We start from the raw sequence: 20,196 nt of genomic DNA, 5'->3' as shown, positions 1-20,196 counted from the left end.
TTTTAAAAGCTCTCTTTTATGTCTATACACAAAATCATTAAAGAAAAAAATGTCTGTGAACACTTTGATGCTGTCTGATAGAGATGACCTGTTACAGAAGGAAAAGAGTGGAAAGAGATAGCCGTCTTCACTGATCGCAGTTACTATATATTACTTTTGCAAAATTTATAAAATTTACCAAGATTTATGACCAAACGATTGCTAAGGTCTTTCTCAAAAGCATGTGCAAGTAAGGGAAGTAAGTCTGAAATTTGTGCTTTATTAGCCTCACAGCAAATCTTCCCTGTGGGCTTCCCAGCTTAGTGGGTAAAGAACCTGTCTGCAATGCAGGAGATGCAGGTTCAATCCCTCAGTCAGGAAAATCTCCTGGAGAAGGAAATGTCACCCCACTCCAGTATTCTTGCCTGGAAAATCCCATGGACAGAGCAACCTGGTGGGCTACAGTCCACAGGGTCGCAAAAAGTTGGATACAACTGAAGTGACTGAGCTCGCAAGTCTTCACTGCAGCTATTATGGGCCGAAACCGCCACCAGAACCATCTAAGCTGCAGAGTCCCCGGAGAAATGTATATTGTAGAACACAATTGATTCAGAACAGGGACAGCATGACAGGCTCTAAATGCTGACTGGCCAAGACCGAGGCTGGACAGGACGCCCGCCACACTCTCCTTGACAGCATGGTGGAATCATACAAAGCGCGTGGCGAAACGGCAGTACAGTATCTGGGCTGTGCAGTGTGGCATTAAATGATGTAAATATATAGTATCTCTGGTGACCTTATTACCAGTTCAGCGTAACTGTGGTCCATGCATCGACTTGACCTCAATGGGCAAAGAAGTGTAAGGGGCAGTGGAGATATGTGGATAAGGAAGTGACATTTTAATATGATCCTGAATTTTCTAATGAAAATACTGAAGCAGAGAGAAATTGATTTGCCCAGGTGAGAAGGCTGATGGCCAGGTTTACTTTGTTTTGTGTTTTATCCACATGCCTCCACTGGTAATAAGGCCACCTGCCTGAAGTTTACCTACTACTATGTGGGCTCTCCTCTGAGCTTTCCGATTCTGTGGTAAAGTGCTCCTTGAAATGCTTACAACCAGAGATAGATGTGATGTGCCTCATACATGACCAGGTTCCAACGATTATCAATATCTAAAGTAGGAAATGGCAACCCACTCCAGTATTCTTGCCTGGAAAATCCCATGCACAGAGGAGCCTGGTGGGCTACACTTCATGGGGTCGCAAAGAGTCGGACACAACTGAGCACACGTTATTACAGATACACAACATTACTCTTTTTCAAGTATAAAATCAGAAAGCTGTACATATTAAGAAGTGCTAGAGGAACAAAGTGTGTTTGGCTTTCTCTATGACTAATATTTGTGAATTGTTATGCTGTATTTTTTCTTTTCCTTTGGAGTTAATAACACTTTTTATGAAGGTTGAGACAGTAACATACAAAAATCAAGCAGCTTCCTTTATGTTAGCAATAAGCAGTAGAAAATAATTAGAAACTTAATAGGAAAACATAAAACTCTGAGATATTTCAAGTAAGGAGAAATTTAATATGGGGCATTAGTTACAAAAGTATAGGAAGGATTGGTAGAATCAATGGAGGAGAAATTACCTAGAGATCAGTCACTGCCATCACTGGGCTGGGAGTCCCAAGCCTATATTTCCTGCTTCCACTGCCAGTGCAAAATGTGATGGGTTTTTTTTTTTTGACTGGACATTGGTGGCTCAAAGGTAAAGAATCTGCCTGCAATGCAGGACGTGCAGGAGCCACAGGTTCGATCCCTAGGTCTGGAAGATCCCGTAGAGGACGGCATGGCTACCCACTCCAGTATTCTTGCCTGGAGAATCCCACGGACAGAGGAGCCCGGCGGGGCTACATTCCATAGGGACGCAGAGTTGGACATCACTGAAGTGACTTCGTGTGCATACACCAAACACACACATGAGTATTATGGACTAAATGTAGAATTCAATGAGGTAATGAGAGTGGGGATTAGTACCCTTATATGAAGGGGCAACAAAACACCTGCTCTCTCATCTCCCCCACCACCCTCTGTCACTCTTCCCTGCATAAGCAAAAGAGGTCATAGCAGCACACAGCAAGATGGTGGCGGCCTGCAAGCTAAGAGAAGAAGCCTCAGAGCAACATCTACCTTGCCAACACCTTAACCTTGGAGTTCCAACCGCTAAAACTGTGAGAAATAAGTTTCCATTGTTTAAATCACCTTGTCTATGGTACTTTACCTAGCAAACTAACCCAGAACATAAAAAGAAAGTCAATAAAATATCAAATATTAACTAAAATGAAAACTCTAAATGACAGTAGAACAGGCTGAGTTTGAAGGAACAAAAGAAAGGGAGACAAAATAAGATGACAGAAAGGATTTTAAAATGTATTTCTCCTTTCTTCTCATATCCTCCTATTTTTTTTCTTTTCTTTTACAAAAGGAAAAAAGTTTTTCATTCTTATTTTACAAGCAGAAAGGCCAAGTGAAGAATTGAGTGATTATCCAGGGAACTGAATTAATATAAAAAGTCTAAATAACTCAAGTCAAATCCCTTTTTCAAGCTACAGTATCTCTCAGTTCAGTTCAGTTCAGTTCAGTTGCTCAGTGGTGTCAGACTCTTTGCGACCCCATGAACCCCAGCATGCCATGCCTCCCTGTCCATCACCAACTCCCGGAGTCTACCCAAACCCATGTCCATTGAGTCGGTGATGCCATCCAACCATCTCATCCTCTGTTGTCCCCTTCTTCTGCCCTCAATCCTTCCCAGCATCAGGGTCTTTTCCAGTGAGTCAGCTCTTCGCATCAGGTGGTATTGGAGTTTCAGCTTCAGCATCAGTCCTTCCAATGAACACCCAGGGCTGATCTCCTTTAGGATGGACTGGTTGGATCTCCTTGCAGTTCAAGGGACTCTCAAGAGTCTTCTCTGGCACCACAGTTCAAAAGCATCAATTCTTTGGCGCTCAGCTTTCTTTATAGTCCAACTCTCACATCCATACATGACCACTGGAAAAACCATAGCCTTGACTAGATGGACCTTTGTTGACAAAGTAATGTCTCTGCTTTTTAATATGCTGTCTAGATTGGTCATAACTTTCCTTCCAAGGAGTAAGCATCTTTTAATTTCATGGCTGCAATCACCATCTGCAGTGATTTTGGAGCCCCCCAAAATAAAGTCAGCCACTGTTTCCCCATCTATTGCCATGAAGTGATGGGACCGGATGCCATGATCTTAGTTTTCTGAATGTTGAGCTTGAAGCCAACTTTTTCACTCTCCTCTTTCACTTTCATCAAGAGGCTCTTTAGTTCCTCTTCACTTTCTGCCATAAGGGTGGTATCATCTGCATATCTGAGGTTACTGATATTTCTCCCAGCAATCTTGATTCCAGCCTGTGCTTCCTCCAGCCCAGCATTTCTCATGATGTACTCTGCATATAAGTTAAATAAGTAGGGTAACAATATACAGCCTTGATGTACTCCTTTACAATTGTCTTAATCTTTCTTTCACTTGCCTCTACAGATAACACTAATGCTTCCTTAATTTTAATATACTGGACATAAGATGTATCCAACAGCTAAATTTCAAGAGCAAAGAAAAAATAATAATAAACTTCTGATGAAATCCAAGTAAAGAAAATAACCAAAACCTATGTGCAACTTATATGGAATGCATACTTCTATAACAGATAATACCATACGCCATATTTCTGCAGTTGAAATGTTTAGGATCTTACACTGTTTTGCAAAATATAAGTGAAGCTGAGGAAACAAAATTTATTACTTTAAAAGAAAGTAAAACCTTTCTATAAATTATTTTTAAAAGGTAACAATACTTAAAAATTATTTTATATTGGGAACACATCCAGATGTCAATTTCCTAGATGATCTACAAAGTTAAAAAAATTTACAATACTTCTGCAACACCAAAATGCCACAGCTTCTATACACAAGGAATGAGATGTATGGGGAGAATTTGGTAAATTTAGGAAAAATAGGAAATTCAGACCAAAAAACTCACTCCTGGCCCCTACCAAGTGTGAGTCCCTTAAGTAGACCAAACATAAGTACATTTGTCCATACATTCAAGCCCTCGGCGTGCTGGAAAGCGAGATAACTATAGTTTTTATAGTTAAAGTGTTTTTTGATGGAATATTTTTTTAATAAGACTTAAATTTAGATCTATGATTCTCCCAAGAGAGGAAGGAATATCATAAATAGAATCGGCAAGTGGCTTTGTCAAAAGAAACACACTCTCACATGCCCCCTCCTCCCAGTCAACAGTCCAGGTGTTGGGGGGAGGGGGACCCAGTACTGAAGGGAGCTGTGTACCAGTCCCTCAGTCCTGCAAGAATTAGTGACTCAGAAGAACAAACACGGAAAAATATTTTGTGGCAATAAGAAAGCAGTATAAAAAAAGAGAATTCTCATCTTGCGTTTTATTTCTTCTACTTTTACAAAACAACCGTTTCAAAACTTTCTTACAAAAACTTTACAAAGACACATATACATGGCATGCAGGAGATGAGAATAATGTTCCTCTAACACAAAAGCATTAAACAACATTTTGGGTGCTGGACAGCACTTCTGGCCCGTTTATTTATTAAGACTAGAATCCTCAGAGTTCTCCACTGCAACATTTTCTAACACAGTATTACTGGTTGTGGAAAGTAATTTGCCTGAACTGCTCTCTTTTTCAGTCTCCTCCCAAGTAGTTGTCAGAGGCCTCCTGAGGGTTTCCGGAAGCAAGAATGTTAGAACTCCACTCACTAAGGCCAAAGTCCCAACAAGCAACTAGAAGGAAGCAAAAAAAAAAAAAAAAAAAAAGTGACACATCGATAAAGAAATGTACCCTTCAGAGAATAATCATTTCTGAGCCTTGTTCAGAGGGCAATAGAATTGAAATTGACATAACAGCTGGCATTTTTGTTTCTCAGTAGTAAGACTTTTTGGGTTACTTTTAATTAGTTGACTAAGCTTAATCTGATCATTCATCAACCACCGTGGAGCACCTACTCAATAAATCCCAGTTACTGCCTGCATTATTACTCTTGTAGGTGACTCCACGGACGTGAGTCTGAGTAAACTCCCGGAGTTGGTGATGGACAGGGAGGCCTGGCGTGCTGTGATTCATGGGGTCGCAAAGAGTCGGACACAGCTGAGTGACTGAACTGAACTGAACTGAGGCACAGTCCTAGGAGCTACACTGCAGAAAAAAAAAAAAAAAAAAAAACTCCCTGCCCTGTCTTGCCAGGCTCCAGAGTCTCGTGGGAGAGCCCAGCATCTTGGCTTTGGACCTGATGGTCAGGGACTGTCGTAGTCAACCCTGCTCCTGCCCCCAATAATGGACACGCTATCAGCATTCAGTAAATGGTGGGGACTGAATAAATGCATGCATGCACGAGTGAACAGTTCAATGAACCAAAATCTGTAGCATTTAGGGGGAAACAAAACAAAGGCAATGGAAACTAGCTGCTACTTTGTGTGGGGGGAATGACAGTTTCCAAGTGATTTCCTATAAAAATTCAGTATTTCTTTACCTTGCAGGTTTTGACACATGAAAGGTAACCTTTTAGACTACCACCAAGGTGTTTGCTTTCAAAAATGCAAATCACATTAAAAAACTAAAGTCTGCATATCTCTTCTCTGTTGATCACTATGAAGATATGGGTGGGTTTTAGAACTAAATCTGAATATAGTCTGTAGAAACTTTGTCTTTGCATAATTTAAACTCCTTTAGCAAAAAGTACTGAGAAGAGCCCATAAAAATAAATTAAGGCATGGGCTTTCTGATAAATCTGCTTATTTGGTGCTTTTATAGTCTCTGAGGTACAGTGCAAACTGAAACACGACGTGAGGCCACATCAGGTACAGATGTGACCTAGGAAGACAGTTCTTGACTTGTTTTGCAAAACACTGATAACCTAATTCCAGAAATGCATGAGTAAGCCAAGAAACAGTAACAGAATTTAAAGTGATATTGCAAAGGACGTAGAAATCCCAAGAGAGACCTCTGTCAGGGTCTGAAAAACACTGAACAAGTCTAAACAAGAAATAGAATCAAATGGACAATTCAAGACAAGAGTGGATTTTCTTTTTTAACTTGGTAGTGAGAATCAGTTCAGTTCAGTCACTCAGTTGTGTCTGACTCTTTGTGACCCCATGGACTGCAGCATGCCAGGCCTCCCTGTCCATCACCAACTCCCAGAGTTTACTCAAACTCATGTCCATTGAGTTGGTGATGTCATCCAGCCATCTCATCCTCTGTTGTCCCCTTCTCCCCCTGCCTTCAATCTTTCCCAGCATCAGGGTCTTTTCAAATGAGTCAGCTCTTTGCATCAGGTGGCCAAAGTATTGGAGTTTCAGCTTCAACATCAGTCCTTCCAATGAATATTCAGGACTGATCTTTAGGATAGACTGGCTGTATCTCCTTGCAGCCCACAGGACTGTCAAGAGTCTTCTCCAACACCATAGTTCAAAAGCATCAATTCTTCAGCACTCAGCTTTCTTTATAGTCCAACTCTCATATCTATACATGACCACTGGAAAAACCATAGCTTTGACTAGATGGACCTTTGTTGGCAAAGTAATGTCTCTGCTTTTGAATATGCTGTCTAGGTTGGTCATAACTTTTCTTCCAAGGAGCAAGCGTAGTAGTGAGTAGTGAGAATAGCCAGGCACTGAATAAACTCAGAACCTTGCATCTCTCCTTTCACTCCAAGCAGGTCCTCCACCCCCTTGGCCAGTCCTCGCTACCCCACACAAGCACCCCAACAACCCCCTCCATCCCACCTCTCCCCCGCTCTGGCCAGGAGGAGCCTTTGTCCCCTCTCACCTTCTCCTGGGTGTGGGCTGTGGAGGGGTGGGGTCTTCCTGCATCAATAGATCTCCCTTCTTTCTCACAAACTTTTGATCTTTTCCTTTCCACTGGCTAGTTTCCCTCAGTAAAAATAAATTTCTTGAGCCTCTTACAATCTCTGTACCCACTGCCTGGGAACTTGTACTTGCTACCTGTGTGGCCCCGGGCAGGTGACTTAATTTTTCTTGCTCCTCAGTTTCCTTATCTGCAAAATGGAAATAATAATACTACCTGCCCCCAAAGGACTGTTGAAAGGATTAAATAAAATAACACATTTAGGGCACTTAAAACAGTGACAGTTGAGGAGCCAATAAACGGTAGCTGCCATTACTGCTCTCTATCTTCAGAAACAAGCAAGAGCCTCTCCGCCTCAGCCCACATCCACTGCAGCCCCCGCCCATCTTCTCCACAGCAGTCCCTGCTTCTCCTTCCATGCTGCCCGCCCCCCAGCAGCGTGGCCCTCCCCCAATGCCCATGGACGCTTCTTCCCAGGCCAGATTCCTAGCTGCCTAATCTGACAGCCGTTTGCCTGTTCTGCCTTCCTCGCCTCCCCGCCTCCTTTGGGGCCCCAGTCACCTCCCTTGCTGCCCCTCAGTTTCCGCCCTGAACCCCTCTTCCCATCAGGCGCTAAACGCCACTGTTTCCAGGCTTCTGCTCTTCAGTCCCCCTCCCTTTCCCCTCACCCTTCATTAGCTGACTCTCAAGCCTGTGCCCCTCGGAGTTCCAGACCTGTAAAGGCACCAGCCTCCCCCAGCCCCCACCCCGCTGCCCCCTCTCCAGCCATCAAGCAGGCACCTCCCACTCCTTACCCAAATTCAAGTGCACCGTTCCTCCCCACCTCAGCCTGATTGCTCCTCCTAGAGTCCGCTACAGCCCTGAGAACAACCTTCCACCCCTCCTGCTGCCCCCCCTCCACCATACCCAACTTGTCACGGGTCCAGAGGGTAACACTTTTCTATCCTGTCTGCTCCAACCTGCCTTTAGTCTGATATTCTGACCTCCTTTGAGATCCCTGCATCCTTTCACCCTTACCTCCTGACACCCACACCCCACCCTGGGTGTTAGCAGCAATGCCAGCACCCAGATCCAAACTGGCCATGTTTCTTTTCCCCTCTAAGTTTTCGCCTTTCTGTTACCTCTGCATGGAATTCCCTTATCTCCTCTTCCACCTGGCTGACTCTCACCGGCCCCTCCAGACACAGATGAAAGGCCCCTCCTGCAGGAAACTTCTCCTCTGGCCCTAGCTGGGTTGGTAGCCCTCTCCTGCAACCCCATAACCCCAACATTCCCTACCCCAGCCCTCTTCTCTGGGACCTCTGCCTTCCACACCAGTCTGGACATCTTTCAGGACAAATGCTGTCTCTTTCATCCCTGCTCCTTTTCACCTAATTCAAAATCAACACTCAACCTTTGCCAAATGAGTTCACGAATACAAAGATCATGTGAATTAGATGTCCACTTTTTTCCTCAGATTACTAAAAAATAATGGTTGGAAATAAAAGCAACAGAAGGAATGATGCTCATGCGGCTCTTTTGGAAAAAGAGAAAATATAAACTTATCTTCTAGACGATTATGTCTAGTCCTCAAAAGGAAAATACTGGCTCCCTGGGCAGTTTAACATCCATAAATAAGCTTAATGAGAAATTTAATAATTTATTTTTTTACTCATTAAAAATAATAAGCAACATCTGCTACTTCCAAAGGAAGCACATTCACAGAATATTTTTGCAAATACACACAAGACCCGGATGACAGACGTGGTCCCAGGGAACGGGGGATGAGGGTCAAGGTGGAAGAACTTGTTTCTCTGCATCCCCTTTAGGACTGTTTGTTTAATCTACAAAAAAGGCATGGTATTTGGATTTGAACCCAAGTATGTCATTTAAGGGCTTCCCCGGTGGCTCAGACGGTAAAGAATCCACCTACAATGTAAGAGACGTGGGTTCGATCCCTGGGTTGGGAAGAGCCTCTGGAGGAGGGCATGGCAACCCACTGCAGTATTCTTGCCTGGAGAATCCCCATGGACAGAAGAGCCTGGCGGGCTACAGTCCATGGGGCCACAAAGAGTCAGACATGGCTAAGTGACTAAGCACAGCATAGAACATGTCATTTAATACTGATAGCAAAAACAGCACCTACATTCTATGAATGGAAAAGACCCTGATGCTGGGAAAGCTTGAGGGCAGGAGAAGAAGTAGGCTACAGAGGAAAAGATGGTTGGATGGTATCACTGACTCAGTGGACATGAGTTTGAGCAAACTCCGGGAGGTAGTGAAGGACAGGGAAACCTGGTGTACTGCAGTCCATGAGGTCCCAAAGAGTCGGACACAACTGAGCAACTGAACAAAAACATTCTATGAAGACTGCTTATTGTAAAGCAAGTAAAAGAGAGCTTGTCATATAACAAGCACTATTAGAATAGCTGTTATATAAAATTAAAAATCCCTTTTAACTTTGTAGTCTGTAATGGATCTTTATGGATATCCTTAAAAAAAATCTTTATTTGGTTTTAGTGACTTTATAGCAGTTTGCTTTTATAGATTTATCTATCTTCTTCTGTGTGTCTTGGCTTATTTTTTAAAAACATTTTTTCCACTTTCATCTTCTATTAATGAGGAACATAAAGAAGAGAAGCGAAAAGCAAAGGAGAAAAGGAAAGATATAAGCATCTGGATGCAGAGTTCCAAAGAATAGCAAGGAGAGATGAGAAAGCCTTCCTCAGTGATCAATGAAAAGAAATAGAAGAAAACAATAGAATGGGAAAGACTGGAGATCTCTTCAAGAAAATTATAGGTATTAAGGGAACATTTCATGCAAAGATGGGCTCAATAAAGGGCAGAAATGGTATGGACCTAACAGAAGCAGAAGATATAAAGAAGAGGTGGCAAGAATACACAGAAGAACTATACAAGGAAGATCTTCATGACCCAGATAATCATGATGGTGTGATCACTCACCTAGAGCCAGACATCCTGGAATGTGAAGTCAAGTGGGCCTTAGGAAGCATCACTATGAACAAAGCTTGCGAAGGTGATGGAATTCCAGTTGAGCTATTTCAAATCCTAAAGGATGATGCTGTGAAAGTGCTGCATTCAATATGTCAGCAAATTTGGAAAACTCAGCAGTGGCCACAGGACTGGAAAAGGTCAGTTTTCATTCCAATCCCAAAGAAAGGCAATGCCAAAAAATGCTCAAACTGCCACAATTGCACTCATCTCACATGCTAGTAAAGCAGTGCTCAAAATTCTCCAAGCCAGGCTTCAGCAATACATGAACCATGAACTTCCATATGTTCAAGCTGGTTTTAGAAAAGGCAGAGGAACCAGAGATCAAATTGACAACATCCACTGGATTATAGAAAAAGCAAGAGAGTTCCAGAAAAACGTCTACTTCTGCTTTATTGACTATGTCAAAGCTTTTGGCTGTGTGGATCACAATAAACCGTGGAAAATTCTGAAAGATATGGGAATACCAGACCCCCTGACCTGCCTCTTGAGAAACCTGTATGCAGGTCAGGAAGCAACAGTTAGAACTGGACATGGAACAACAGACTTGTTCCAAATAGGAAAAGGAGTACGTCGAGGCTGTATATTGTCACCTTACTTATTTAACTTCTATGCAGAGTACATCATGAGAAACGCTGGGCTGGATGAAGCACAAGCTGGAATCAAGATTGCTGGGAGAAATATCAATAACCTCAGATATGCAGATGACACCACCTTTATGGCAGAAAGTGAAGAAGAACTAAAGAGCCTCTTGAAGAAAATGAAAGAGGAGAGTGAAAAACTTGGCTTAAAGCTCAACATTCAGAAAACTAAGATCATGGCATCCGGTCCCATCACTTCATGGCTATAGGTGGAGAAACAGTGGCTGACTTTATTTTGGGGGGCTCCAAATCACTGCAGATGGTGATTGCAGCCATGAAATTAAAAGATGCTTACTCCTTGGAAGGAAAGTTGTGACCAACCTAGACAGCATATTAAAAAGCAGAGACATTACTTTGTCAACAAAGGTCCATCTAGTCAAGGCTATAGTTTTTCCAGTGGTCATGTATGGATGTGAGAGTTGGACTATAAAGAAAGCTGAGTGCTGCAGAATTGATGCTTTTGAACTGTGGTGTTGGAGAAGACTCTTGAGAGTCCCTTGAACTGCAAGGAGATCCAACCAGTCCATCCTAAAGGAGATCAGTCCTGAGTGTTCATTGGAAGGACTGATGTTGAAGTTGAAACTCCAGTACTTTGGCCACCTGATGTGAAGAGCTGATTCACTTGAAAAGACCCTGATGCTGGGAAAGATTGAGGGCAGGAGAAGGGGATGACAGAGGATGAGATGGCTGGATGGCATCACCAACTCAATGGACATGGGTTTGGGTGAACCCCAGGAGTTGATGATGGACAGGCAAGCCTGGTGTGCTGTGGTTCATGGGGTCACAGAGACAGACATGACTGAGTGACTGAACTGAACTGAACTGAAAGTTCTAGCACAAAGGAGATGCTTCTGGAAAAGTCCATGCCCTAAAAAAGAGTAGTGAGCTCTCAAAAATCTTTTCTTGTGTAGGCCAGACCCAACTCCCCCAATTAAGCACACTTGACTGGGTGCCTGTTGCTGGGACATAAGAGAGAAACACATTGAACCAATGATTCCCAAAAAGCAGATGCATACCACCTGTGGGTGCACAGTGATTTTTTTTTTTTAAGGTCATCTCAAACAATTTATTACTTGTAGGATTTTGCTAGTGTATAAGACATATAACTAGTATGCATGTGTGTTAGTTGCTCAATAGTATCTGACCCTTTGCAACCCCATGGACTGTAGCCCACCAGACTCCCCTGTCCATGGGATTTCCCAGGCAAGAATACTGGAGTGATTTGCCATTTCCTTCTCCATGTAACTAGTATAACACCCATGATTTCACTGTTATTGTTGCTTAGAGCAAATCTATATTATAAAAGCCAGTGTATCTGATTTAAAATGTTAAATATTATAAATTATAACATGAATGGCACGCAAAGTAAGAGAAATGCTTTACTGGACCCAATTATGGTGATACAAAATGCCCTGTTCTGCAAGAGTTCAATGGTTTAACTGGGAGACAAAGACATGTGCAAATGTTACAGCCAGACTGCCACAGCGGGCTGTGGAAAGGGTACACACGAAACGCTATGCAGACCTGGGAAAGAGGGAGACTGGGCCACTGGGTCTGGGTGGCCTTCTTGAAGAAGTGGGGTTTGCTCCATGTCTTAAAAGCTATCAATACACAGGGGCTGCCTCATCTACACCCCTAGAGCATTCAGCCCCCACTAGCCATCCAGCAGAGTCAGAGCAGGAGGACAAACTGGAAACGAGGCAAGTGGGTCCAGTTCTGGTCTCAACTCCCCAGCTGTGTAAGTCACAGCCACTTAAAGCTCCAGGACACCATCATCCAGGAAAACTGCTCTCTGGCAAACCTGGGAAGATGCTGTGAAAGGGACCTCATAGGAGTACTGGAGAGAAACTGCAGCCATAATGCATCTTCCAGTTCTGGGAGCCCTTCACTCTTCTGACCCAGATGCACTGCCAGCTTCTGAGGCAGCCTGGGTCCTAACGGTTCTTGGATTTACTTCTTAAAAAGGAAAAAAAAAAGGTCTATATCTATCTACCTATCTACCATAAAATATAAGTTTTAAATGCATAAAACAAATGTACAGTTTAAGAAATAAGTGGAAACAGTGGCTGACTTTATTTTGGGGGGCTCCAAAATCACTGCAGATGGTGATTGCAGCCATGAAATTAAAAGATGCTTACTCCTTGGAAGGAAAGTTATGACCAACCTAGATAGCATATTAAAAAGCAGAGACATTGCTTTGCCAACAAAGGTCCATCTAGTCAAGGCTATGGTTTTTCCAGTGGTCATGTATGGATGTGAGAGTTGGACTGTGAAGAAAGCTGAGTGCTGAAGAATTGATGCCTTTGAACTGTGGTGTTGGAGAAGACTCTTGAGAGTCCCTTGGACTGCAAGGAGATCCAACCGGTCCATCCTAAAGGAGATCAGTCCTGGGTATTCTTTGGAAGGAATGATGCTAAAGCTGAAACTCCAGTACTTGGCCACCTCATGCAAAGAGTTGACTCATTGGAAAAGACTCTGATGCTGGGAGGGATTGGGGGCAGGAGGAGAAGGGGACGCCAGAGGATAAGATGGCTGGATGGCATCACCAACTCGATGGACGTGAGTTTGAGTGAACTCTGGGAGTTGGTGATGGACAGGGAGGCCTGGCATGCTGCGATTCATGGGGTCGCAAAGAGTCAGACACGACTGAACGACTGAACTGAACTGAACTGATAGTACACATTTCTATATTTAAAATGGATAACCAGCAAGGACCTATTGTATGGCACATAGAACTCTTCTCAATGTTATGAGGCAGCCTGGATGAGAGGGGATTTGGGGGGAGAATGGATACACATATATGTACGCAGAGTCCCTTCGCTGTTCACCTGAAACTACCATAACATTGTTAATAGGCTATACCCTAATACAAAAGTTTAAAGTTTGAAAAGAAAAGAAATACTTATCATGGTCTTGATCACCCACAAGAAAACACTGCTTGCACCCCAGAAGCCTGTCCCTCCCTCCTCCACAGGAGGGGGTCCTGGTTTAGTCAATTAGCCCCATCAGTTTTCCTGGTTTTAACATGTATTGTTGCATAAAGTCTGAGGAAAAGGGGTCTCTTTCTCTTAAGGAAAAAAAAGGTACATGAAAGCTTGGGGGAGGTGGGCAAGAAGCATTCTCTGCAGAGGGGATGTTCCAGCAGAGGAGGTGGCGCAGGTATCAGCGAGAGCAGGGTGGGTGTGAAAGGCGCAGGAAGTGTGTGAAGAAACAAAATAGGGAAGATGGGGAGGGGTCAATCTGGAAAGGACATGAGGATCAGGCAGAGCTGGGGTTTGTTCTGAAGGTGAGGGGCAGCTGGACTGGAGCTGTAGGTTCAGCAAACAACCCTGATGGGGTGGGGTTGGGGGTGAGGTGGGGGTAGAGTGAGGGGAGGGAACCTGGGAGGCAGGCAGTGATGAGGAGCTGGACTGGAAGCAGGTGAATAGGGAGGTTTTGAGTGAGGAGGATTTGGTGTCATGGATTGAGAGGAGTGGGGCGGGGGGAATAAAAGCTGGCGTTCCAGTGTCATGCGGGAGGCCAAGGACTCCCACCCCACGGTGGAGACAGAAGGAGGAAGGAACATAAGCCAGCTGGGTTTGGGAACCGGTGAAGTTATAAGATGTTCAGGGAGGATATGCACAGGGCTAGTGAGACTGCAGCTTGGAAGTCAAGTCAGCACTCAGGAGCAGCTATCCACACAGTGACTGGGAGAGACAGCCAGGATGGCTCTTGGAGAGTGAGGCAATCAGAAACAGAGACAACAGAGAACAAACAGCCTAGAGAGAGCTCCAAGCAGGAGGTTCCAAAAAGGGAGCCTGGAGGAGGAGGGAGAGGGCCAGCACCCCTTGGGGCTCCCCGTGAGTCACTGCAGCACCTCCAGCCACCCCCACCATCCCCACCTCCCTGCCCCCCACCTCCCATCAGCCATCTTCCTCCTGCCCCGGTTGTGTAGCAGTGCTCCGTACGCCTTCCCAAACTCACAGCCGGGCCAGGAGGAAATCTGCAAACTGAGCAGAGGCGCCCTCAGGCTTCATAAACAGGTGAACAGCTCACACTGCCAACGCCCGGAGGAGGCACACAGGCAGCCCAGCCCATGAAGAGCCCCTCAAGTTTCAGAGACGCTGCGAACCACACACCCCTACACCTTCCCACCAGATACCACCAGATTCTTCCAGGAGCAGCAGCCTCCAGAACTGGCCTTGATCAGACATCACAAAGGCTGGGGGTGGGAGGCAGCCGGCGGATCCCGATGGAGGAGCACAGGCTCAGAGACCAGAAACCAGAGCTCCTGGCTTCATGATGTGCTGAGGAGAGGACCTACTTGAGCTGATCAAGTTGCAATTAACCGCTGACAGTAGGGAGAGGGGGGAAGGCAATCAACAAACAAGAGAAACAGCAACCACCACCCTACTTAACAACTGATGAGCTATTAACAAGGATGCTAGAAATCCCCAAACCAAATTATAAATTGGAGCCTAATAAATCAAAATATAGAAGGCAGTCAGCTGCTCTGCCTCACCACTATCTCAGTCAAGTTCTATAAATTGATGAACACCTGTGGCATGAAGATCCAAATGCTGGAGAGATAAATGCACAGCGGGGCCACGATGCTTCCCACACGGCCCACCGTGCTGCCACTCCCCACAGCCAGCGACCTGGAAACAGAGAGAATTAGAACAGCAGCAGGAACAGAAGACAGGGACATTGAGGGAACAGCTGCCCAGGTCCCCGTCCACCCTCCCCACAGAGAATAAATACTAAAACTTAAGTCAGCCTAACATACTTGGAAATTAACTTTAATTTTTCAGGAATTGTTCATGATTTCCCCTGGAGGAGGAAATGGCAACCTACTCCAGTATCCTTGCCTGGAAAATCCCATGGACAGAGAAGCCTGGCAGGCTACAGTCCATGAGGTCACAAAGAGTTGGACACAGCTGAGCAACTAAGCACACAGGTTCATGATTTATATTCACATTCTGTGAAATATCAGTGTCTACAAACACGCAGATAATTCAGGACAAAAGAAAGGTAAATCAGTCTTCAGCTATGCAGATGAAGCTCTTATGATACTCATTCAGTCTAGCATTGAGGATAACATCAGTCTTCTACAGCTGAAGTATATTTAGAATAGGAAGTGGGGATTTGGGAAACCAAAAGATTTATATCTATGGATCACTCTATTTCAATTTTTTAAAGTCAAGCAACATCTTAATATACTCTCCTTTAAAACTTATTTACAGAAACCTTATAGAATCTCTAGCAGGAAGCAAAGAATGTGCTTCCAACATGAGTGTGCTGTGCTTACTCACTCAGTCATATCCAAGTCTTTGCAACCCTATGGACTGTAGCCCACCAGGCACCTCTGTCCATGGGGATTCTTCAGGCAAGAATACTGGAGTGAGTTGCCAGGCCCTCCTCCAGGGCAATCTAGGGATCAAACCTAGGTCTTCCGTTTTGCAGGCAGATTCTTTACCGTCTGAGCCACCAGGGAAGCCCTTCAACATGAATAAGTATCACTTATTAAGCCTAGGAGAGAGGCCCCGGGAGAAACCAATCATGCCAGACTCCTTGATCTCAGACTTCTAATCTTCACAACCATGAGAAAACACACTCCTATTGTTTGAAGCCCTCAATCTGCGGTGTTTTGTCATGGCAGCCCCAGGACATCAAGAGACACATCCTTAGAACATTAGCCCTGAGTCGGTGTAAGTCAATCGTGTTTGAGATTTAAAATGGTTTTAGGACAATACAGCACTATTTCAAAACAAATTCTCTAATATCCTTGCTAACGACGTATAGACAAAGCCTCTGATTCAGAATTAGATCATCATGCAATCTTCCCACATCTCGGAGTCCCCATACTTCCTCAAAAAGAAGGCATTTATACTCAGAGACTAAATGTAAGGCTATGACACATAAGTGAAAGATAATAAGAAAACAACACAAAAGTAAGTAACTCTTACCTTACAATGGTTGGATACAGCTCCGCTGTATAAAGGTATATAAGGCCAAACGCTGCCCCTATGAAAAATTTTCCAGCCATAGTTGCCACTACTAGCCAAAAATGGTATTCCTGAAAATGCATATATTGGCAAAATAGACCATCATTTTGTCATCAAGTAATATTTTTAACAGAAAAAGAGAAAATCCTTAAAATTATTACTTAAAACTTTCTAATCCTCCAGTGTCTTTCAGAACAGTAAGTTTCATTTTTGTTTGAATCTATTTTGTAAATTCTGCTCATGGTCTGCAAAAGCTTTCCCTCTTTATGAGATTTAGAGAAAAGTTTTACAATGCCTCCTCTCCTAGGAGATTTCAAATTACCAACTAAGAAGAGACATTTGGGAAGAGACACTGTGGAATAAGACCCTCCCAGGTAGCTTCTGCGGTCATCCTTGGCGTATTCTACTTCCTGTAGTAGTTCTCAGAGACGTCTCATAGTCCATCTTTTCTCTCCTCCCTTGTCTGCCAGCTGGGTGTTGAGACCCAGGTGACCGTGGAGTTCATGCATTAGGGGTGGCAGCACCTCTGCCAACTTGCATCCCTGAGTGACTCCAGGGAGCCAAACACCCCCTTCACCACCCCTATACCCACCAGCAAAGAGCCACCTCAAACTTTCTGTGAGCAAGAAATAAACGTCTATGATGTGAAGTCACTGAGATTTGGGGGTGCCTGTATTAAGGCAGCCGGTGTCACCCATCACCTTCATTACTTTGCATTCAGTGTTTGCTGAATGAATTAATGGAACTCAGAAAAATTGTATTATGTTGACGTTACCATTTGGAGAGAAGTTTTATTAGAGAGGCAATTTTTGTGATTAGGGGTTAGTACTCTATTTCTAGAAATGCCATCAGCCACTTTCCGGTCTTCCACATTACTGCTGGGGCTTAACCACCGTAGAGGTGAAAAGCTCTCAGTTCAGTTCAGTTCAGTTCAGTCGCTCAGTCATGTCCGACTCTTTGCAGCCCCATGAATTGCAGCACGCCAGGCCTCCCTGTCCATCACCAACTCCCAGAGTTCACTCAGACTCATGTCCATCGAGTCAGTGATGCCACTGAGTCAGTGATGCCATCCAGCCATCTCATCCTCTGTCGTCCCTTTCTCCTCCTGCCCCCAATCCCTCCCAGCATCAGAGTCTTTTCCAATGAGTCAACTCTTCGCATGAGGTGGCCAGGGTTCCCCTAAATCCTCACTGGCTCAAAGACAATTGCCATCAACTCAACTAATAGAACTGCAAGCTACTTAAAAACACATGCAAAAAAGGTATGGATGAAGCTCCTTCAAAGTGGCAGAGACCTCCAAGTCTTAAGCAATTTTAACTAATGTGAATCAGTTGCAAGTATCAATCACCTGGAAATTTCAATCCATAAAACATTTGATTCACCAATTATTCACTGATAATTAAGTGAAGCATAAAAGGAAGTCACTGGTTAGCTTTCAAACAATTGTTTGAAATTAGATTTCAAACAATATACAAAACTTAAAATGCCTTGATCTAAATGTTGAGATACTATTGCTTTATAATTATATAATCACTATAATTATATAATATAAAATATAAATTATTTTAAAGTATTGTTACAGTGACTGTATTTTCTATATTGAGAATGAAAATACAGGTTCTAGTAACATTTGAGGTGAAAAAAGGAAGAGTTCTTCTGGGTGCAAGAGGTATCCTAGGCCAAAGAGTTTGCCAAAATACAGGAATGAGGAAGTCATTTCAGTAGTTTATGGCACTGTTTCTCACTAAGAAATTGCATTCTTAGAAACAAAATTCTTGGGAAATAGATGCACAATAGAAATTGGAAACTACTAACCTACCACAGTGAAAAATAAGACTATTTAAACTGGGACAATTCTGAACATAAGACTCATAGTATCTTTCCTCTGTCCCCATGACTCCCTTGCTCCTTCAGATTTCTGACCAAATGTCACATTCTCTGAGAGGCACACCATCCTCAACCACCTTAGGTAAAGTAACAGTACACATGTGCATTCCCCCTCCAAACACAGTCACTCTCCATCCCTCATTCAATTTTGTTTTTCTTCATTTTACTCAGAGAAACTTGACTTACTGCATGTCTTCAGTACCTAGAAAAGAACCTGGCACATACTAGATGCCGGATAGAACTTTCATGAGTGAATAAAAGTTTAAGATGATGATACTCACTGGAAAGTGCAATCTACTCTCCTCACTCAAGATTACCGTGTTTACACAGTACAACACTGACCATCTCTGAGAAGTGGGATTTTGGGCTTCGCCCCCGCCTCCCACATTTCTTTTTCCCTTAAATTTTCTACTATTTATTATAACAGAGAAGGAATGGGTTTTTTTAAGAAAACATTTAAAATATTATGAATATAATCTATTTCTATGTCTTATTTCATCTTCATATTCATAAGCTGAAAATGTCCCCATCAAACTGTCACAGTATAACTAACCATTCCCTAAGTAAAACATAAAAGAACTCACCTTGGGGATCACCATAATCACACCATTGGTCACTGCGCTTGACAGAAGGGAGAAAATCAGAATGTTTCTTCTCCCCACACGGTCCATCCCCAAGCACACAAAGACATAGGCAGGAATTTCCACTACCCCTGTCATGGAGCAAAAGGACACATCTCTATAAGCCAGAGTATCCAGCTGAACAGGGGGACCCCGCCTTCTAACCCAATGGAACAGTCAGCCCTCTCTCTGATCTCACGGACTTCTAAGAACTATCTAACAACTCCCTAAGAGGCAGAAAGGCCTGTGACTTTTAAACTCACTGGAGTGGGGAGAATGTTTACTGAGATGTGCCCTAATGCTCACATAATCTGCTTAGCACTTATCATCTCTCCTCAGAATCTTAATCCCCAGTGAGGCTGGAAGCTCCCAGGACACACAGCACAGTGCCTGGAGGGCAGGCCGGTGCAATGAACAAATACATAAATTAACAGACAACACTGATCTTTTCTGATCTTTGGCTTCTGCTTGACAGAGCTATGGGGAAATGTTTGTATCAGTAACTTCGAACTTAGAAATTAAGGTAGAAAATTCAGTGCAGCTAGGTCCATAGTAATGATAATTGTTTGATGGATTTTAAACCTAAAAGTTAAGCTACTATGAATCCCCCACTGAGCAAGGACCTTGTCTTGGATCTCCTTTAACTCCCCCTCAACAAAAAACAAAGTCCGGAACTGACTTAAAAGCCCTTCCGTTGAAGAACCGAAGTTTGAATCTTAGATCCAGAACCAAAAAGCTTTACATCTATCACCCAGAACGCAACAGGGAGCAAGCAAGATTTCTCAGCAAAACTGAGCAAACCCAGTAGCCTCTGAGAAACTGTCACTGCTTATTAGCCTAGATTGTCCATATAAGTGAACGGTCTCTTCTTTCGACCCTCTGCAGCTTGCCTAACCTCAGGACGCTACCCATCACTGCCTTTGAGGACTGGTGTGCACTTGCCTGTTTAACTACAGAATGCTATTAGCACCTGGCCTGGCAGGTCTGGGTCTACATGTCTTTTGTGGTTTTGGGAACATATCACTGCAGGTGGATACATATTCCCTGAGTTAACATTCTTAGCAGTACATCAGAAATTAAACTCTGCTGCAGCTGCTCAGAAAAAAAAAGGCTGGACAAAGACAAAACATAACATTCTGAGCCCTGCTGGAGAGACGAGTCTCCCTTCTCTTCAGTTCAGTTC

The 20,196-nt window shown here is 43.7% G+C and overlaps 1 protein-coding gene across 3 annotated transcripts in view; it reads right to left on the bottom strand.

Moving 5' to 3' along the window:
- The window catches only part of SLC22A16 (solute carrier family 22 member 16), a 33,370-nt gene continuing 17,609 nt past the window's right edge, over positions 4,436 to 20,196 (bottom strand). The window contains exons 4-7 of one of the 3 annotated variants that reach the window (XM_013966433.2): positions 18,978 to 19,105; positions 16,468 to 16,577; positions 15,060 to 15,159; positions 4,436 to 4,810 (exon numbers count right to left, since the gene is read on the bottom strand). In XM_013966433.2, the coding sequence (XP_013821887.2) occupies positions 4,613 to 4,810; positions 15,060 to 15,159; positions 16,468 to 16,577; positions 18,978 to 19,105 (536 nt within the window). In that variant the 3' untranslated portion in view covers positions 4,436 to 4,612. The remainder of the gene's footprint in view (positions 4,811 to 15,059; positions 15,160 to 16,467; positions 16,578 to 18,977; positions 19,106 to 20,196) is intronic. The other 2 variants (XM_018053071.1, XM_018053072.1) reach the window with 2 other exon arrangements.

The sequence above is a fragment of the Capra hircus genome, chromosome 9 (genome assembly GCF_001704415.2).
Source record: "Capra hircus breed San Clemente chromosome 9, ASM170441v1, whole genome shotgun sequence".
In the NCBI taxonomy this organism is placed as follows: Eukaryota; Metazoa; Chordata; class Mammalia; order Artiodactyla; family Bovidae; genus Capra; species Capra hircus.
Note: the sequence above shows the minus strand (reverse complement) of the source record. Positions and strands in the feature narration are given on the sequence as shown.